Source organism: Neomonachus schauinslandi, chromosome 9 (assembly GCF_002201575.2).
Source record: "Neomonachus schauinslandi chromosome 9, ASM220157v2, whole genome shotgun sequence".
In the NCBI taxonomy this organism is placed as follows: domain Eukaryota; kingdom Metazoa; phylum Chordata; class Mammalia; order Carnivora; family Phocidae; genus Neomonachus; species Neomonachus schauinslandi.
In genome coordinates this window covers 25,741,165-25,760,983 of record NC_058411.1, presented here as the reverse complement: position 1 = coordinate 25,760,983, position 19,819 = coordinate 25,741,165, and the positions used below count along the sequence as shown (strand labels likewise).

At 39.3% G+C, this 19,819-nt stretch overlaps 1 protein-coding gene across 1 annotated transcript in view; it reads left to right on the top strand.

Annotated features, from left to right (window-relative positions):
* Nucleotides 1-19,819, top strand: part of TTLL5 (tubulin tyrosine ligase like 5) — a 274,932-nt gene that overhangs the window by 96,337 nt on the left and 158,776 nt on the right. The window contains 8 exon segments of the mRNA XM_021679581.1: nucleotides 259-565; nucleotides 5,117-5,237; nucleotides 7,916-8,062; nucleotides 9,154-9,257; nucleotides 11,860-11,899; nucleotides 11,901-11,988; nucleotides 14,694-14,777; nucleotides 15,379-15,780. Coding sequence (XP_021535256.1) covers nucleotides 259-565; nucleotides 5,117-5,237; nucleotides 7,916-8,062; nucleotides 9,154-9,257; nucleotides 11,860-11,899; nucleotides 11,901-11,988; nucleotides 14,694-14,777; nucleotides 15,379-15,780 — 1,293 coding nt within the window.

Below are 19,819 nucleotides of genomic sequence, written 5' to 3'. Positions count from 1 at the left end.
ACACACTGTAGAGATTACCCAGATGTTTGCCTGAAGTTGTGAGAGAGCCATCGGTATTATGCTGAAAAACATGAACTCTAATGAAGATGGGTTTTTAGAATGCATGAGACTGGAGAGTAATGTGTATGCTGTTCATTTTGTGCCTTTTTTGTGGTCTGACTTAGAGATGGGTTTTTACTAAAAAGATGAAAGGAAGGTATTGGGAGAGAGGAAAATTTAATCCTTTTTTCAGCAACATTAGTGATTCTTCGCATTTAGTGATCACTCAGCCAGATGAAATGAATGTTAAAACTGAGACAGAGAGCGAAGAGGAGGAAGAAGTCGCATTAGACAATGAAGATGAAGAACAGGAGGCTTCCCAGGAGGAATCTGCAGGGTCCCTTGGAGAAAATCAAGCCAAATACACCCCCTCATTGACTGTTATGGTAGAAAATTCACCCAAAGAAAATGCCATGAAAGTTTCTGAATGGAATAATAAAAGTGAACAGTGCTACAAAATTGAGACTCAGGAGCCAGAGCCTAAATTTAACCTGATGCAGATTCTGCAAGATAACGGCAATCTTAGGTATGTACCTTTGGTAATTATGATAGTAAAACTGGTAACTAATACTGTGTACCAGGTACTGTGCTGGGGGCTTTGCAGCCATTTCCTTTTCTTACAGCAGCCCTGGGAGGTAATGACTGTGATTTTATTATTGTTACTATTAAGGAAACTGAGCCTTAGAGAAGTTGCTTGTCCAAGGTATAGAGCTATGATCCAAACCCATGTCTCACTGGTTTGAGTGTCAGTCACTGAAAGCGCAGAGTTCAAGTGGCTCATGGTTTAGTGTAGGGATACTTACTGAGTAGGGGCCCCAATATGGACAAAGTGCCCTTAGGGCAGAGAGAAAGGAGTGACTGGTCTTGCCTGGAAAGGCTAGAGGGACATTAGGGAGGTGGTAATATTTGAACCAGGCTTTGGCTGATGAGCAGGATGTCAGGAGGGCTGAGAGGTGGCAGCTGTGTGGGAGTACCAGTAGAGGAAATAAAGGCAGAAGGTGTGATGGTCCAGTCAAGTCATTCAGCCCCTCAGCAGACGCTTATTGAGCACCTGCTTTGTGCAGGAATTGTGCTAGGCTGGGTAGTTACATGGAGAGAGGAATGCAGTGAGAGATAAGACAGGAAAAAAAAAAAAAAGGATGTCATTTGATCATAAAGCTCTCTAAAAGGAGCTGGGACTGTATTTTCTAGATGGATAATTTTTAAGCCGATGAATGATATGGTCAGATCTTGATTTAGAAGGTAAATTCTGGTTGCACTGTGGGTCAGTGATTAAGAGGAGAAAGGCAGAAAGGTGAGTTAGGGGCTGTCACAATAGTCCAGAGCCAGGAAGATGAGGCCTTGACCAGAGCCATGGCTACCGGAATGGAGAGAATGGGATGGACTGAATGAAATTTGCAAGTTAAAATGGGGAGGGCTTGGTCTCTGTAGATGTAAGAACTCCAGAGAGGCTGGATTTCCCAAACTTAGCAACTTGGCAATGCCGTCAGTCAATATAAGGAGCATAGGAGTTGGTTTCAGGAAGGAAATATGTTTCATTTGGGACACAGGCAGAAGGGCTCTGGGATGAAGTTGTTCAGTGGATAGGTGAAGATACACCTTTGAAGGTCAGAGTTGAACAGAATTGGGCAGTTGATAATTAGGAACTTCAGAGTGGGTGAGCTTGTCCAATTCACTTTAGTCCAGCAAGCACAGGCAGGAGAAAGGAGGAGAATTGAGCCCTGGGGAAAACCAGTGTTTAATAGTAAAGAGATAGGAACTAGCAGTTAGAGAGGAAGGCATCAGCCTAGGAGGAGGGAGTGTGGTAAAAGCTCCAGAATGAGAGTTCCAAGCCGTAGTGTGCCTCAGACAGCCTGAGAGAGCATGAAGAGTAACAAGAGACTCCTGCATTTCTGACCTAGGGCCAACTTGTGAGTTGTGAGAAATTGTGAGTTGTGGAAATAAGAAAGCCAAGTGCAAGCCAACTTTTTCAGAGGATTTGGCAATGAAAGGGAGGTGAGAACACATAGTGAGAGCAAGCTAAGAGAAAAGGATTTTTTTTTTTTAAAAGATGAGGATTCTGGAGCTTATTTATAGACTAGGGGAAGGGTTTGATGGAAAGAGGATTAGGGGCACCTGGGTGGCTCAGTTGGTTAAGCATCCGACTCTTGATTTTGGCTCAGGTCATGATCTCAGGGTTGTGAGATTGAGCCCTGCATCAGCTCCCCACTCAGCACAGTCTACTTGAGATTCTCTCTTTCCCTCCACCCTCCCCCTGCTCATGCTCTCTCTCTCTCTAAATAAATAAAATCGTTAAAAAAAAAGAAAAGGAAAGAGGATTAGAGATGCAGAAATGGATATATTGATAGGAAGGGCCCTAAAGGAAGGTGGAAAGAGGCCACTGGAGGGGTATCTCTTACTATAAGTCAGAAAGAAAGCACTATGGGATGAATGCAGTAGTTAGAAGTGAAAGGAGAAGAAAGGCTAGGTATTTATGCATTTTGGCCTTTATTTTCTACGTTAGAGGTCAGTTCTTATATTGCAAGGGTGGTTGGGTAACATCGGGGGTTTGGGGGAGTGGGGAGATCAAGTTAAGGTTTGGAACAGCGTCATGGAGAATAGCAGTAGTTCTGTTGAGTGGAGAGCACACCAAACTGTCCGAAGACCTGGACTCTTGCTTTTTAGGGTTCACCAATGGACTGTGTGATCATGGGCTGGTCAGAGAGAGCTTCTCCACGTCTCAGTTTCCTTTTCCTTTAGGCCAAGGTATGGGGTTAGGCAAATGTTTTTCAAACTGTGCTTTCTGGAGGGGAAAAAAGATTCCACTGAATTGAAATAGAACATTTGAAAACCACTGGACTATATTCTAAGGCCCTTTCCAGCAATAACATTCTACTTAGCTGTTGTAGAAATAAATTATTTCTTCATAAATCTCATGGATCTGACTTTCAGTGAGTAAACTTGTAGTTGCCTGGTGTGTTAATGCAAATTAGTGGTTTTTAGACTCTGTTCCCTGGAGCTACCCATCATTCTGTGGGGCATCTCCGTGGCTACTGAGGGGTCTCAGGGAGGTCGTGGCAAGGATTCGAGACTCTCGGCCCTAGCATTTAGTTGTGGAATTTTTATAATGAGGATCCATATAAGCTTAATTTTTTTAAAAAAATAAGGGGTTTTTGGTTTAAATCATTCTAGTTTTCATTCTTTCATCTTTTTGGGTTTGTTGCAAATGACTAGCTGACCAAGGTGAACAGTACCTTAGGGCCAGTCTCAGAATGAACAACCCCGGGTTCTTTCAATGAGGTTTATAGAAATGGAAAGCTCAGTACTTGTTCATTTGATTTGTGGCAATGATTTGCAACGAAACAATAATTGACATCTCAGCCTCCAAGTGATAATTCTCTTATCCAAAAGACCTTCATGTTTTAGCATTAGAGGAATAATTAATAAAATCAGGTATTCTACTTTGGAGATGTCTGAAATGAAATATCAAATGTTTCTACCTCATTCGATAGCAAGTGAATTTGTGGACCAAAATTAAGAATCTTTTTCACTTATTTTGTCTTGAAAATAATCCTGTTGTGGGGGTAAGGCTTTTGGGAATGGTTGAGGGGAAAGTGGCATGTGATCTCCAGGAGAACAAGGGTGTAAGTGTTGCCCTTGTTGAGAAACATTTGAAAATATAAATTTGTTTTTTCTTTTTTTCTTTTTTTTTTAGGATGTTATTATTTGACAGAGAGAGACACAGCGAGAGAGGGAAGACAAGCAGGGGGAGTGGGGGAGGGAGAAGCAGGCTTCCCGCTGAGCAGGGAGCCCGATGCGGGGCTTGATCCCAAGACCCTGGGATCATGACCTGAGCCGAAGGCAGATGCTTAATGACTGAGCCACCCAGGCGCCCCTAAATTTGTTTTTTCAAAATCATATTGTACTCCCATAAACTGTCCCCATTAGTAAAAAAGATGTAGCCTGACTTACATTTTATGCTCTGAAGATCTTCTGTATTAAACTCTCAAGAGCAAATCTACTTCTCAACCTGACTCCCCTCCCCTTCAGTCCTTCTAGCACATATATAGAAGTTAGACCTAGACCTTCTTAGGATGTCCACTTTACTCTGGACAAGTCGTTCATCCTAATTTTGGAGGAACAGTGAGTAGAAGGCATTCAGTGATTGCATGTGTGAGGATTGTAAACAAAGTTTGTGTTGGGCCCTAATCTTCGCTGATGTAATTTTGGCTAGAGTGTCAGAAGGCCGATCAGCTGAAGTAACCAAAATCTCTCCCGAAGGAAAACAGATCTGCTACAAATAACAGCTGAAGCGAAAATCATCAGTGTGTCTCTGGTATTTCTATCTTCTAAACCATAGCTTGAATAGATTTCCTTATTTCCAACCTAGACCACCAAGCAGAAATCTGCTGGGTTTTTCGGTGATGCCGCTGAGGTACTTTTTACTATATGTAAAGATTTCTTTTTCCCACTGAACATCTGGGCCCGTCCTAGCCTGTCAGTTCATCTATGCCAAACTCTGTTGGACCTCACTCATTTGTTCTGGGCTTCAGCCATTCCCGTCTTGTAGTTGAGAAAAGCATGACCTTAAAATTTGGTCTCAAAAGTTCCTTTGTAGGATTTATCTATTTCCTGCTTTGGAGGCCTTTGCACACTAGAAATATTAGTTGCCATAGCAAAAGAATACTTTTGCACCAACTGATGAGTACATAAGGGACTCCAACGCAGAAAAACCTTTCTACATTAATGCATATGTTATTGTGAAGATTCAGTACTTTTCCCGTCTATTTCCCCCAAGAAAGTTATTAAAAAGTTCAGAGATAAGGTATAAGAGTAGGAAACCTGATTTCCTATTCTTGTTTGATTTTTTTTCTCCCGTGTTAATAATAGAGAAAATAAATAAGATTCTTTAATAGAAAAAAAAAAATCTCATGTACTCTGTAGAAGGTATCTTTAGTCAATGACTGCATGATGGGCTTCATTTTTCTTAGCCATCCTAATAGGAGGATCCTCACAGTCCACTTTGAGTGAGGCAAGTACACATTTGGTAGGCTTACCATTCTGTCTCATAACGGTATGTTGTTTCGGATTTCTATAGCAAAGTGCAGGCCCGAATAGCATTCTCTGCCTATCTCCAGCATGTTCAAATTCGCCTGATGAAGGACAGTGGAGGTCAAACGTTCAGTGCCAGTTGGGCTGCCAAAGAGGATGAACAGATGGTGAGGCTCTTCTTGTTGGAACATTTTTACTTTCCCTGTTTCTTTCCTTCTCCTTCTCCTCCTCCTCCTCTTCCTACTTTCAACTAGGGTAAAGAGCCATATATTCTTCTGGTGAAAGAGTTGTTCCACACTATAGATTATAGATTTACTTTAATGTGAAGTAAATCTTTGATCTGGGGCCATGTTCATTACACTCTGTTGAGGGCATCAGTTTATTTCATCCTGAAAATGGAAATTGATTGCTCATTAGACGTCAGGCACTGTGCAAAGCCCTCAAAAAGAATAGCAATTTAGAGCCCTTTCACTCTTCGATTTTCCCGTTGCGTTAACTCTTTGATGTAGGCACTGTAATCCCCATTTTGTAGCTGAGGCAACAAAGACCTAGAGCACGGCCGTAATTTGCCTCTTGTCCCACAGCTTGTGTGTGGGGAGACTGAAACTTGAACTCACAGGTTACAATTGTACATTATTTGCTCTTCTCTTGTTTCCATGCATCACAAGGCATATGTTTTCTGTCCTGAGGGGGTGGCGTTAACCCTGTGAAAGCACTTTATTATAGGCCCTCGGAGAATGTACCATCCTCCATTTTAATGTTATTTCTCTACTAGTTGAAATTTTATAAAGTTCTTATTAGATGACTGGAAACAAACTGTGTAATAATTTTTGCTGTGTATCAGTCATTTGAACATGCCTAGGATTTAGCATTCTAGCACGGTTATTCTTTTTGAATTGGAATGACAGGGAACTTCATGCTCTTTGGTAAGGTCAACGCTTATAGAAAAAGCCACAGTCCTTCTGTAGCCTTTTGACCACAGGGATCTGTCACCCACAAGAGAGGGACCTCTAAGTCTGAGAAAGCTGCATCCTTTGTCCAACTCAGTGGTGACCCTACCATAATTTTCAGTTCTCCACATACGAGAGGCATATGATATGCCAGGCTTATTATAAAAAACATGATGGAAATCCCAGAAAACAACTTGTGAATTTAAAGTAGCCAATACAACCCAGAGATAAAACCTTGTGTGTTGTGAATAATCCTTCAACCATCAGTGGAAAATGTTAGCTCTGCTCTTTCCAAGTGGAAAATTGAAACTGCCTTTTTGAGAGTCAGTTTGTCTGCTCCACTGTGAAAAAATAATGTTTTAACATAACAGCTTAAGCCACCCTGTAGTAAAGACAGCAGAGTAGAATCGTGAAATCCAACCTCTGGTTATGAGGCTATTCCTTCATGCTGGAGCAAATTGGCACCAAAGGACAATGAGCCAAAATCAAATTCAGGAATAAAAAAGAGCTCAGAATAGAATAATCCCTGCAAGCGCTTGGAACTCACACAGGATTTCGGGGGGGGGGGGGTTGTTTACGAGAATACTTAGGATCATCACCGCAAAACTTAATACCAGTTCTGTGCATTCCTGTTTGAAAATCTAGCTAGAGAGCAAACCCTAACCCATTCCCTGATGATTGCGGCGGCGGTCTTGTTGAGGAAGGTAGGGGTAGAATTGTCTTCTCTGCCCCAAGTTAGGGTTAGAGATTCTTATCATATAACTCACAGGAGGCACATCAATAGAAGATCCTCAAATCTATCATCTTAAGGCAATTTTATCATGTTGTGGGGGTGTGGGGAGGGAAGGAACAATTCTCTTTAAGGCCCTTAGTCTCACAAAATCTCTCTTGGAAGCATTTGTCATACTGTGAGTGATCTGATTGGTATCTGTTCAGATTTCAGAATCCTTTGCCCCATGCCAAGTGAGATGTACTCTTTGTACCACTTAATGACTTTTCTCTGTGGCCCCCCGCCTCCCCACCAACTCCCTTCCCCATGGGGAAGGAAAAAAGAAGCCACCACCTCTCACATACAGAGTATTGGTTCTCTCTTTTTCTTCAACACTAAACTTTTTAAATGAGCGGTTTCTATTCTTTATTACCCGTGCTCTTCTTAGTCTCTTCCTTCTATTCCCTTCTCTACTGACAGTGTTCTCTTGAAGTTATCTCACAATGGCCAGATCCAGGGCCTTGTTTTGGTCTTGGTCCTGGTCCTTTTCAGCTCTGGTCTCTTGGAAGATTTTGACATGGGGCCTTTAATTCCCTTGGCTTCCATGACACTCTTTTCTCCTCGGGTTTTTTTTTTTTGGTATATTTCTGGTGTTTCTGCCATGGATTTTTGTTTTGTTTTGTTTTCTGATTCTTCCTCCTCTTTCCTATCTCTAAATGAATATGAATATTTCTGTATTCTTTCTCTTCCTTCTCACCTTTGATGATTTCATCTGCTCCCATGGTTTTAATTTCCACTGTCTGTCCTTGAAAGCTACTTTCCCTAAGTAGCTTTCTCTGATCACCCTATTAGAAGTGATATCTGCACTTTGATTTATTATACTACCATTTGCATGTGAGTTGTGGTACTTTTACAGTTACTTCTTTAATATATAATTATTTGCATACATATTTATTGATTTTCTGATTGCCAGCTTATTGAGGGAAGAGTACGTTTCTTTTGTTTTGTCTCTCTGTATCCTTCTTATGCCTAATGTTTTTGCTCTGGGTCTTATTTGTTGAAATGTATAGTGTACCTGTTCTCATATCTCTGTTGGGTAAACCCTTCATAGCCTGTCTTCTGTTGCTTAGCATAATCCCTGCTCTCCCCCCGCCCCCCTCCCCCCACCGCCGATGACTCTTAATAGGAGCTAGTGGTTCGCTTCCTTAAACGAGCGTCCAGTAACCTCCAGCACTCACTGAGGATGGTATTACCCAGTCGACGATTGGCACTTCTGGAACGCAGAAGAATCTTGGCCCACCAACTGGGTGATTTTATTATTGTATACAACAAGGTAGGTGGTTTATCTCTTACTCTTGTGTTTTAGATTGTCATACACTATGAGCAGCAAGCTAGAAGCCTGTGTCCAGCTGGGTGGAGAGGTCCTTCTCTTTTCTAGTGTTGTCAACCCTTGTGTGTAACTGTTACAGGGAGCTGGACCTCACTCCTTAACCTAGCTTGTCTGAAAAGCTGCTTATTACTTCTGAAAGCCCAGTGGCCATAGTTAATGCTTATCAAAAAGCATATTCCCTCTGAGTGCTATTGTATCTGAGATGAATCCTGGACTATGTGAATTTGCATTGTCATTATTATGCCTTTAAACAGTGGTGAATTGACTATTTGAGAGCAAATTAACTGTGCATTTAATAGAATGACATAATTTTCTTTCCTGAGAGAGTTATACTTTGTATTTGAGAACATCTTAGATGGTGACATCATTTTACAGACAAGACCAGGAAATGTACTACTTGGTTAGAATATTTTTCAAAGCATCTGATATCCAAAGGGTATTTGGGAGAAAAAAAGTATAGTTATTTTGCAGAAGGGAAAACTGAGGAAATTTAAATGGCATTTGTAAAGATGTGTGGAATAAATAGTAGAATATTAATATACCAAATCGATAGCTGTGATTTACTCCAGATCTGTTGAGAATTTTGGTATGTCTTATATAAGTGAAGAATTTACTCAGTTTGGATGCTGGTAGAGGAGTACCTTCCAAGACCTATCTTTCGTCTCCCTAATTGTAACAAAATACGGTATCTCTGTTGTCATACTGTTAAAGCTGCAAGGGTGAGCACAGATGTTACTAAGCTAAAAAGAACTATAAAGTTCTTTTTGAGTGGGTTATGTGGGCAGAAAGTAAAAACATGATAAAAATTTACATTTATTCTGCAACTTTTATTTGGAAATTCCAAAATATTTTATGAAATAATGGCAGAGAATAATATATCAAATTTATAGGTGGCAAAAGTACATGGAGGAAGTAAGTGTCTTTACTATAAAGACAAATTAACCCAATGGTAATGAAACCAGATGATGAAGTATGCATTTATCAGGAGTCAGTTTTATCTTATTGTTTTCCTGTGTGGGTTGGGGACTGGGTAGGAAACAGAACAGATGGCTGAAAAGAAATCGAAGAAGAAACTTGAAGAAGAAGAGGAAGATGGGGTGAATACAGAAAACTTTCAGGAGTTCATCAGACAAGCAAGGTAGAAGATATTCTTGATTAATAAAAACTATCTTTATCTGCCAGACTGCCCATTCAATTCTTACTATTTCCTTGTTTCTAACATATGGATGTGAGTGAAATCACTCTCAGAATGAGAAAAAGAGTTTCATAGGCTCGGCCTCTCCATATTTCAGCCAATTATGTTGTTGTTGTCATGGTTTCAGTTATCAAAACACTGCTGCTGGGTATCTGGGCTGTATTTCTAGACAGCCTTCAAAGTACACACCACTTGAAGTGCTGAGAGAGCCCTTTGGAAAGTTGAAGTTAGAGGCTTCCAGTGTTTACTGGATCTGAATTTATCCCTGACCTATTGATGCAGTGGTGATGACCAAATTTTGCCTACATTGAGTGGGCTGAGGAATTGGCAGTTTCTCAGCACTGTGAGGGTTACGCCTAATTTATATAAAATAGAACAGGTCCTTCATGTGTAGAGTTAACCTTTAAGGATTGAAAATCTCACCATTCAGCTCTATCTTGATATAAATCAGTCATGCCATTTTGTCCATTGACAATATGTTTCCAAAGGAAGAGGTAACAAAGGCATTTCATTTAAAATTTTGTAAGACTCACACTGGAGGGCCTTTTTCTAAAACAGAGAGTCATACAAAACTACTCAAATAAAGGATAAAACATCTGTATCACCCCATTAATTAGTCTTCAACCATCAAAGTCACTGTGGGGAGAAGAGCAGGGGAAAATCGATTCTCTCTTGGTTTATGAAGTTAAATCAGGTGGTGAGTTATATAGTCTTATATTATCATATAAGATAATATGATCTGTGTTTAAGACCTTGTACAGACCTAAGGATAGCCTCACTATCATGCGCTTAAAAACTCACAGCAAACAAAGACATCATTTTGTAGGAGTTTATAATCGTGTAATGTTACTTTGTTAACATTCTTGGGTCTTGAGTTCTATGATTGATAATTCAGGTATAGAAGCAAAACAAGAAATGGTTTCTCATATCAACATTATAAAAATCGGAAAGAAAAACTAGAGTATGTTCAGAAAATTACTCTACTTTAAAAGTTAAAAGATTAATATTCTATTCCTCCTAGGGATCTTCAAGATCCTTATAATATAAAAAAAGAAAAGAAAAGCCAATTTTTTGAAAAGTGATGTGTATTCCCTTACCAGGCCTAACTGTGGATGCTAAAAATGAATTCCATGTACTAAGACAAATGATACAGAGTTGGAGATAAAATATGCTGGAACGTATTTATTACTGTTGTACATTAAGTGTTGATTGTTGGAAATTTCTGCTAGCATCGGCTCGTTTATTACATTTGGGGTGGTACCCAGATACCTCCATCGAGGTTGGTAAATGCAGATCCCTGCAGGAGTCAGGCAAGGAAACACAGATTATGAAGTGGGCAAAGATTAAGAGAAGAGGCATCAAGCAGTTTGTATTTTGACCAACCTTAACCTTTCCCTTTCCCTTTCTGTGAAGGGCCAAATAAAACACACAGACAGGCAGAGGCAATCACCTGTTTGTAATCTCAGCTGTATGTGGATCTTTAATAGTTACTTGAGGTACTTTGTGGCATTTGGCTACTCTGGAGACTGTGGGGTTTACCCTGAGATTCATAGAAGCGGTTTCCTAGGTTGTCATCACAGTGTATTCTGAAGATGGGGTATAGGTTTTTTGTGATAACACAGGAATACTTTGCCTATTTAAAGGCCGCTCATCTGGAATACAGCCTGGCTCCAGGAAAAAAAAATGCAGAAGGCCATTGAGAACCTCCCACAGGTGTTGAAAAATCCATGCATAATATGTTTACTAGAAGAATCCTGTGGGCCCTCATCAGATTCCTTATACTTTCCATTTTGTGGATGTTCATAAAGTGCATATAATTTTAATATCTGAAATGACCTAGAACCATCTTGTTCCATCTCCTTCATTGTATAGATGGTTAGGGAACTCTTCATATGGTTATGCTGGTAGGTCTCCTTATTTCTGACATAGGGAATTAAAATGACAAGGGTCTCCTTTAATGAACACATTTCAGTTATCTGGAAGTGGGGGGAAAACTGTGAAGGGCCAGATAATAAATATTTCAGACTGTGTAGGATACCTATGATCTTCATAGCATATTCTTCTCTAAAAAGATAAAAACCATTTTTAGCAGGGAGCCATACAAGAATATGTTGCTCATCAGCTTGTCAGTTTTGACCCCATAAAGTTTGTAGTTTTTTGACCTCTAATATAGAACATGGCTATCCAATAGAACTTTCTGTGTTGTAGCCACTGAGTACGTGAAATGTGGCTAGTCTGAGAAGAATCTTTAAATGTACTTAATTTTATTTCATTTAAACTGAAATCATCATATATGCCTCCTGACTACCGTATTAGATAGTGCATCTCGAATATTCACTTTGGGATGAAGAAAGCCTTATCATGCTTTAATTTTTTTAGACGGCTTTGTTTGTATTCCTATTTAACCATCTATTATTAGGGAGTTTTCAGCTTGTACTTTTCATTTTCCCCTTCTCCAGCTGACTCCATTTCCAGAATAAAATCTGGTGGAAAGATTTTCCAGAACAGCTTCCTGTTCTGACCATACTCTCTCTCCTCGTTTCAGTGAGGCTGAACTGGAGGAGGTGTTGACTTTTTATACCCAAAAAAAACAAGTCTGCAAGTGTCTTCCTGGGGACTCACTCAAAAAGTTCTAAAAACAGCAACAGTTATTCTGATAGCGGGGCAAAGGGTGGTAAGTATGATGGTTTATTAATGAAAAATAAGAAGAACAAGTGAAAAAAATGAGACATGCGTAAAGAGCCAAGAATCATATGCTGCGTAAGCACTATCAGACTCCAAGATGGTGAAGTATTGCAGTGTGGGGGTCGGGGCTGAGGAGGCATTCCATTTTTGTCCTCAGAACAAGAGGGACATGGTCTGATTTTTTTTTTTTTCATGAAAATTAACAGCAGAGAGCTTTTCAAGACAAGCTAATAATGGCTCACATTTAAGGGAGTGCTCATATTACTATAATCTGCTGGATGTGATCTAATTTTTTTACTTTTAAAAACCATATGGAGTGGGTGCTATTATTCAACTTCTTTATACAGATGAGAAAACAGAAGCTGAAAGAGACTGAGTAACTTGCTCAAGGATCCCCTCCACGGTGCAGTGGGATGAGAATTTGAACCTTCATCTGCCCTACTCAAAGCTTGTGCTCTTAATCTGTGCTCTTCTGCCTTTCCTAATAGTTATTTCCCATTCTTTTTAAGTTTTTTGCTTCCTCTGGCTTAGCAGCATTGGCATTTGGGGTAGAAGAATTATTTGTTGCGTGGGACTCTTCCATACCTGGTGGGGTGTCTAATATCCTTAGTCCCACATCCTAAATGCCTTTAGCTTTCTTCAGTCACTGTGATAGCCCAGAATGTTCCCATGCATTTCTAAAAGAGCTCACGGCGGGGGAACTCTGTGATTGGGGATTTTGGAATTAATGTGGACCGAACTCTCTAGCTCATGTCATATGATCAAAAAATAGCAGTGATGTTCTGTTATAAACAAAGCTTTGTGCCTTAAAGTAAGATTCATTTAAAATCTAGATGGGAAGTGTAAGACATAGGAAATCTACACCAATTCTGTCACTATGCTGAGCACTAAATTCAAGGACGGAGACTCGTTCCCTGCTGTTAAGACTACCATAGTCTAATGTGGAAATAGCGAGGATAATTGGTCATTTAAAATGTGGAGTGAGTGTTCCAAAGAAACAGTGTTAATGTTTTAAAAACTGTTTTGATTCAGAGGCTAGTCTACAAAAGCCTATTTATATTGAGCTCACTGTATAATCGAATGATACTTCTAGAAGTCCCCAGGTCAGCCCTCTTCTTTGAGCTGTCCTAGCTTATCTAAGTTCTGAAGTTAGTTGATTCATCTGTTTATTCATTCCTTCTACACATTTTTCCTGAGCACCTGTTGTGTGTCAGACATTGTGATGGTTGCTAGGTATACAGTGACCAGGGCTGTCCTAGGACCTTGACTTCATAAGGTTTATTGTCTAGTAGATAGAATTGGGTGAGTAAATGTAGGAAGAAGGTTGGTGGAAGCTTTGAGAAGCTCCTGTAACAGTGCTGAGGAAGAGAGGTTGAAGAGTTCTTACAATGAGGTTGGGGTAGAGAAAAGCGCGTTAACCTAGAGAGGTGAGGGCCTACAGTGGCGTTCAGATAAGTAACTTCTTCTCTGGGGAAGCCCTGACAATATGTCCTGACAGCATCTGTTTGTACAAATGGGTCCCTGAAAATTCTGGGGTTCATGTGTTAAGGATGACCTCTGCGTAAGAAGATCTATACCTGTCTAGACCTAACAAGAATAACCAGAGAGGCAGTTGGAAGGCCCCAATTAAGGAAACAACGCTTTGACATCTGATAGTATCTGGACTGATTTCAAACATGAGCAAACACATGTGTGACAGTTACCACCACTGCTGGTGGTGATGGGCAGAAAATAATTCCTGTGTCCTCATTCTTTCATTCTGAAAGATGATAGGTAAAATGGCCTTTCTTAAGTTTTTATACGAACTAGCCCTGAAAAAGATTTTGGAGTATTTCTGCAAGTACATGATTAGCCCTGGCTGTCCTGTTTCAAAATCCTGTGGTAGGAAAAAACTAGTTTATTAGAGTGGAATTTATTTATTAGAGTGATTTTGTCATGAATATACTGATCACCCTATTTCAAGTAAACTCACAAGAAGTTTACTTGAAGATACAGAGCTATTATGGGCGCCTAGGTGGCTCAGTCAGTTAAGCGTCTGACCCTTGATTTCGGCTCAGGTCATGATCTCAGGGTCATGAGATGGAGCCCTGTGCCAGGCTCCATACTGGGTGTGCAGCCTGCTTAAGATTCTCTCTCTCCCTCTGCCCCTCTCCCCCCACCATTCTCATTCATAAGTAAATAAATAAATAAATAAATAAATAAAAGCAAGAAAGATTAGATACAGAGTTATTGTAGTATCCAGGTACCTTGCCAACAAATATTGGGGCCGTTCTTTCTGTCTCTTGGTTGTTGCACTGCTCCATATGTATTATGATTTCTTTGCTCCAGTGGGTACCACCAACAAGCTTGGTTTCTTAGTTTCCCTAGTTTGAATTCTTGGTAGAGGCATCTGACTGCCCTTACTTATTATTATTATTATTTTTTTCTTTTCTTTTCCAGGCATGTCCTAGCTTGTTGCCATCCATGGATGGCTGTCCTGGGTTTAAGTATTTTTCCCTGGTTCAGTTAGCTGGAGCTGGGGTTGGGGATGATTGGGAATCTTTTGGTTGGTTGCCCACTCAACAGGGCTGTGGATGTGGCCAGCCTTGGGAAAGTGTGGTGGGGTATGCAATGTTCCTGGGATTAATTATGAATTGTGTTATATTTTGGAAACAAAATTATATGTAGAACATTTGTATTTATTTTCTGTTTCAGATCACCCTGAGACAATGGCCGAAGTGAAAATAAAGCAGCCCAAACAGCAGCAGGCCACAGAAATTCACTGTGATAAATTATCTCGTGAGTGACTTCAAACCTACATAGATTTGCCGCTCTCTGATAAATCCCTAAAAGGGGAGAAAAAAAGTCATCAGATTGTAAATGATTCTAAAGTGTAAGGCATTACCCCAAAGAAGTTCCTTTTCTTTGTTTTTTCTCTTCCCTTAGAATTTCCTTCTATTTGCTGATAACCTATTTTCCTTCTGAGGAATTTTTCATTTTCTTAATATTTAGAAATTTCTGAGCACTTTTTTTCCCCCCCAGAAGGGTGAAAAGCAGAGGGAGAGCAGTTAGCTGTCACTACCAGAAACTTTTGTCCTAACGCCCTCGCATTTGTAAAATGCCTGCTCTGGTTGATGGAGGTAGTCTCAACTCCCAGCTTTTAGAAATTCTAGGACTACAAATAAACTGTTTCTGTTGCCAGGTTGTCTTGATAGGCATGATTCGTTAAGTTCATGATGAACACTCATTAAAGTCTCTGTCTTTCATGATTTCTGTTTTGTGCTAAGATTATTTCAATGTTTAAAAATGTTTACTTCATGTTTTATAGAGATTATATGTCAGTTTTTCCTAAAATGATCTGCTTTGTTTTGTTTTATTTTGTTTGTTTTTGTTTTAATAGGATTTACCACTTCAGCAGACAAAGAGGCTAAATTAGTCTATACAAATTCTTCCTCCGCTTCTTTCTCTGGTCCTGTTGTTACTCTTCTGCAGAAAATTCCCAGTACCCACTTGTCATCTATTATTACAACCTCTGACCTCTCATCAGGGCCCGGCCACCATTCTTCTTTCTCTCAGATTCCTCCAGCTATCCCCAGCATGTCTCACCAGCCAGCAGGTTTACTGAGCACAGCCCCTGACAGTGCCTCTCCCTCCATACATCCTGGGACACAGAACGCACCGAGCCCTGCTGGTCTGCCGCGCTGTCGATCAGGCAGTTACACCAGTGGCCCTTTTTCCTCTTTCCAAAGTGCTGCCCACATCTATAGCCAGAAACTGTCTCGTCCCTCTTCAGCAAAGGCAGGTGAGTGTGAGAAAATGAAAGGCAGCCTACAATGTCAGCTTCTCCCCGGCCTGCATAAAAGAAAAAAAAAAAAGAATGCCATCTCTTCCATTTTACCCTTTCTTTTGAAAGGTAAAGGGACACATGCATTGTTCTGATGAGACTGAGGAAGAGTCTTGCATTTGGTCCAGTAGCATTCATCCATTAATACAGAATGAATCAGGGCTTCTTTGAGATGCTGGATAAAGGATGAATGAGACCATTCTATTTAGTAGGAGCTTACAGTCTAGTCAGGAGATTTTCCATCACAGATCATCATAGACCTACAAGTGTGCTATATACATTCTTTCTGATCCAAATAGTTATTTTTCAGTGTATTTAGAGTCAAGTATGACCTGAATAAATAACCAAAGAATTCTTAAAATAAGGTATCTAACTTTAAATGAAGTAGGTAGACCCATATTATCAGTGAAGTTTTTTTTTCCCCATTTTTAATAACAGTTTTGTGGAGATACAATTCATATACTGTGAAATTCACCACTTTAAAGTGTGCAATTCAGTGGTTTTTAGTATATTCACGTAGTTGTGCAACCAACACCACTATCTCTTATTTTAGAACATTTTCTTTATGCCCGAAGAAACCCCATACCTATTTGTAGTCACTGTCTGTTTCCTCCTTCCCCCAGCCCTGGCAACCACTAAACTACTTTCTGTCTCTGTAGATTTGCCTATTCTGGACATTTTATGTAAGTGGAATCATACAACTAGTGGCGTTTTGTGAATGACTTATTTCACTTAGCCCAGTGTCTTTAAGGGTCATTTATGTTGGGGCGCCTGGGTGGCTGAGTTGCTTAAGCGACTGCCTTCGGCTCAGGTCATGATACTGGAGTCCCGGGATCAAGTCCCACATCAGGCTCCCTGCTCAGCAGGGAGTCTGCTTCTCCCTCTGACCCCCCCCCCGCCCCGTGCTCTCTCTCTCTCATTCTCTCTCTTTCAAATAAATAAATAAAATCTTAAAAAAAAAGGGGGGGGCCATTTATGTTGTAGCATGTGTCAGTATTTCATTCCTTTGTATGGCTGAAGAGTATTCTTTGGATGGATATACCATACTTTGCTTATCCATTTATCAGTTGATGGACATCTGGATTGTTTTCACTTTGGGGCTATTATGAATATTGCTGCTATTAATGTTTGTGTACAAGTTTTTGTGTGGACCAATGTTCTCATTTCTCTTGGGTGTATACATAGGAGTGGAATCACTGGGTCATATGGTAGCTTCATGCCTTTTTTTTTTTTTTTTAGTAACTTCCAAACTGTTTTCAAAGTGACTACATCATTTTGCTTCCAGCAATGCATGAAGGTTCCAGTTTCTCCACATCCTTGCCAGCCAACACTTAGTATTATCTGTCTTTCTGATTTTACTTATTCTAGTGGTTTGGAAGTAGTGTCTCATTTTTGTGGTTATCATTTGCATTTCCCTAATGACTAATGATGTTGAACATCTTTTCATGTGCTTTTTGGCCATCAGTATGCCTTCTTTGGATAAATATTTATTCAAATCCTTTGCCTATTTTTAAATTGAGATATTTATTTTTTATTGTTATGTTCTTTATGTAGTCTGGATGCAAGTCCCTTGTCAGATGCATGATTTTGAAATATTTTCTCCCCTTCCGTTGATCATCATTTCATGTTTTTGAAGCACAAAAGCTTTTAATTTTGATGACATCCAATTTATCTGTTTTTCTTTTGCGCTTATGTTTTTGGTATCATACCTGAAAAATTATTGCCTAATCCAAGGTAACAAAAATTTATATGCATGTTTTTTTCTAAGAATTTTATAGTTTAGGCTCTTTCATTTAGGTCTTCTATCCATTTTGAATTTTTTATCCATTTTGCGTAGGATGTGGCATAAGGGTCTAACTTCATTGTTTTGCATGTGTATATTCAGTTGTCCCAGCACCATTTGTTGAAACAGAGTATTATTTCCCTGTTGAATTGTCTTGGCATTCTTGTCAAAAATCCTTTAATCATAAATGTAAGGGTTTATTCTGGAGTCTCATTTCTGTTCCACTGATCGACAGATATGTTTAGCCTTATGCCCGTACCACATTGTCTTGAGTATTGTAGAATTGTAGTAGGTTTTGAAGTCACCAAGAGTGATTCTTCCAATTTCGTTCCTTTTTTCCATATTGTTTAGACTATTCTGGATCCCTTGCATTTTCATATGAACTTTAGGATGAGCTTGTCAGTTTCTGCAGAAATAGGCCCAAGGGATTTGGATAGGATTGTGTTGAATCTGTAGATTAGTTTGGTAAATACCTTACCATTGGTCAAGTTTTTAAACAGTTTAGTAATATCCATATTACGATGAGTTACAGCTAAGCTATGTTTTGTAGTCAATTTATATTTCTTAGTATCTGATTTCAAATGAAATGAATATTATAATATGCAGCTTGAATCAGAGATATTAAATGTATACTTTAATAAGTCATAACTAGGAATATGGGCATGTATGTGTGTGCTAATTCTGAGTGGTTATTCTTGTGATTTAATCTTCTAAGATTGATAGTAATAATAATAATGTTCTGGTTTGAACTGTTTTGTCCCATTTGAGAGAAATTCAGTAAGATCAATGTCTCCAATACCCTGTGTTAATCAAAACTTTCTTTAAAAAACCTTCATTTTTCACACTTTTCCCAGAGAGGGATAGGGAACAAAAGGAGCTAGTCAGTTCAAAAATATTTTTAAATTTCTGTTGTGATTTATCCTTTGACCCATGGATTGTTTATAAGTATATTGTTTAATTTTCAGATAGTTGGCATTCTCTACTTCTTGTAATTGTCTATTTCGCTTATTTCCATGGCGGTCAGAGAACACCTTCTGAACGGCTTAAACAGTAGTAGACAACAGTATAGTGACAATAATAGCCTGCAAGTAATTTGAGTTTAATTTTTCTGTGGTTATTGAATAGTTGGAGAGTGAGAGTAGGATATGATTTAACTTCAGACTTTTTTTTTTTTTTAAGATTTTATTTATTTATTTGAGAGAGAGAGAATGAGAGACAGAGAGCATGAGAGGGAGGAGGGTCAGAAGGAGAAGCAGACTCCCCGCTGAGCAGGGAGCCCAATGCGGGACTTGATCCCGGGACTCCAGGGTCGTGATCTGAGCTGAAGGCAGTCACTTAACCAGCTGAGCCACCGAGGCGCCCCTTAACTTCAGACTTTTTAAAGATAAATACACAGTATGAAATTTCAAAGGTCCCCACCAAAAGAGTAAAAATGTGGAAATTCTAAATCTTTGGGAAGAAGAAAAATGGATTGAGCAGGAAGCTTAGAAAAAGCAAGAGAAATGAAACTTAAAAGATAGCAAACCAAGTCCCAATGTCAAGAATAAAATAAATATAAATGGGTTGAACTTGTTAGAAGAGTGTCAGGTTGAATTTTTAAAAAAATCCAACTGTGTGCTGTTAACCAGAGAGAGATACACCTAAAGAGAAGAACAAGGAGTGGTTGAAAGTAAAAGGATAAAGAAAGAAATGCCATGTAAATACCAACCAGAAGGAACATGGTATAGCTATATTAACATATGCTAAAATAGACTTTAAGATATAAAATTTTCTTACAGATACAGACAGTAATTACATAAGACAAAAGGTAAAGGTTTAGTTCGGCAGAAAGATAAAACAGTTCTAAGTGCATCTAATAAAAATAACCTCCAAATATATAAAACAAAGATTGATACAAAGTACATGAGGAGTCTATAAATCCACTGTCTTACTGGGAGATTTCTACATACATCTATCAGGTACTAATAGACTAAGCAGATTGTTTTAAGTCAGCAAAGATAAAGAGGATTTGAACAAGTTGGTAAGCTTTATTAGTTGGTCATACATAGAACTGTGTACCCAATAATTAGAGAAAACACATTCTTGAGCATTCATAATATATTCATAAAACCAGTCCTGTCCTACATCATAAAATAAGACGAATTTCACAGAATTGGCATCATACAGGCACATTCTCTGTCTACACTGCAATTAAATTGAATGACAATAACAAAA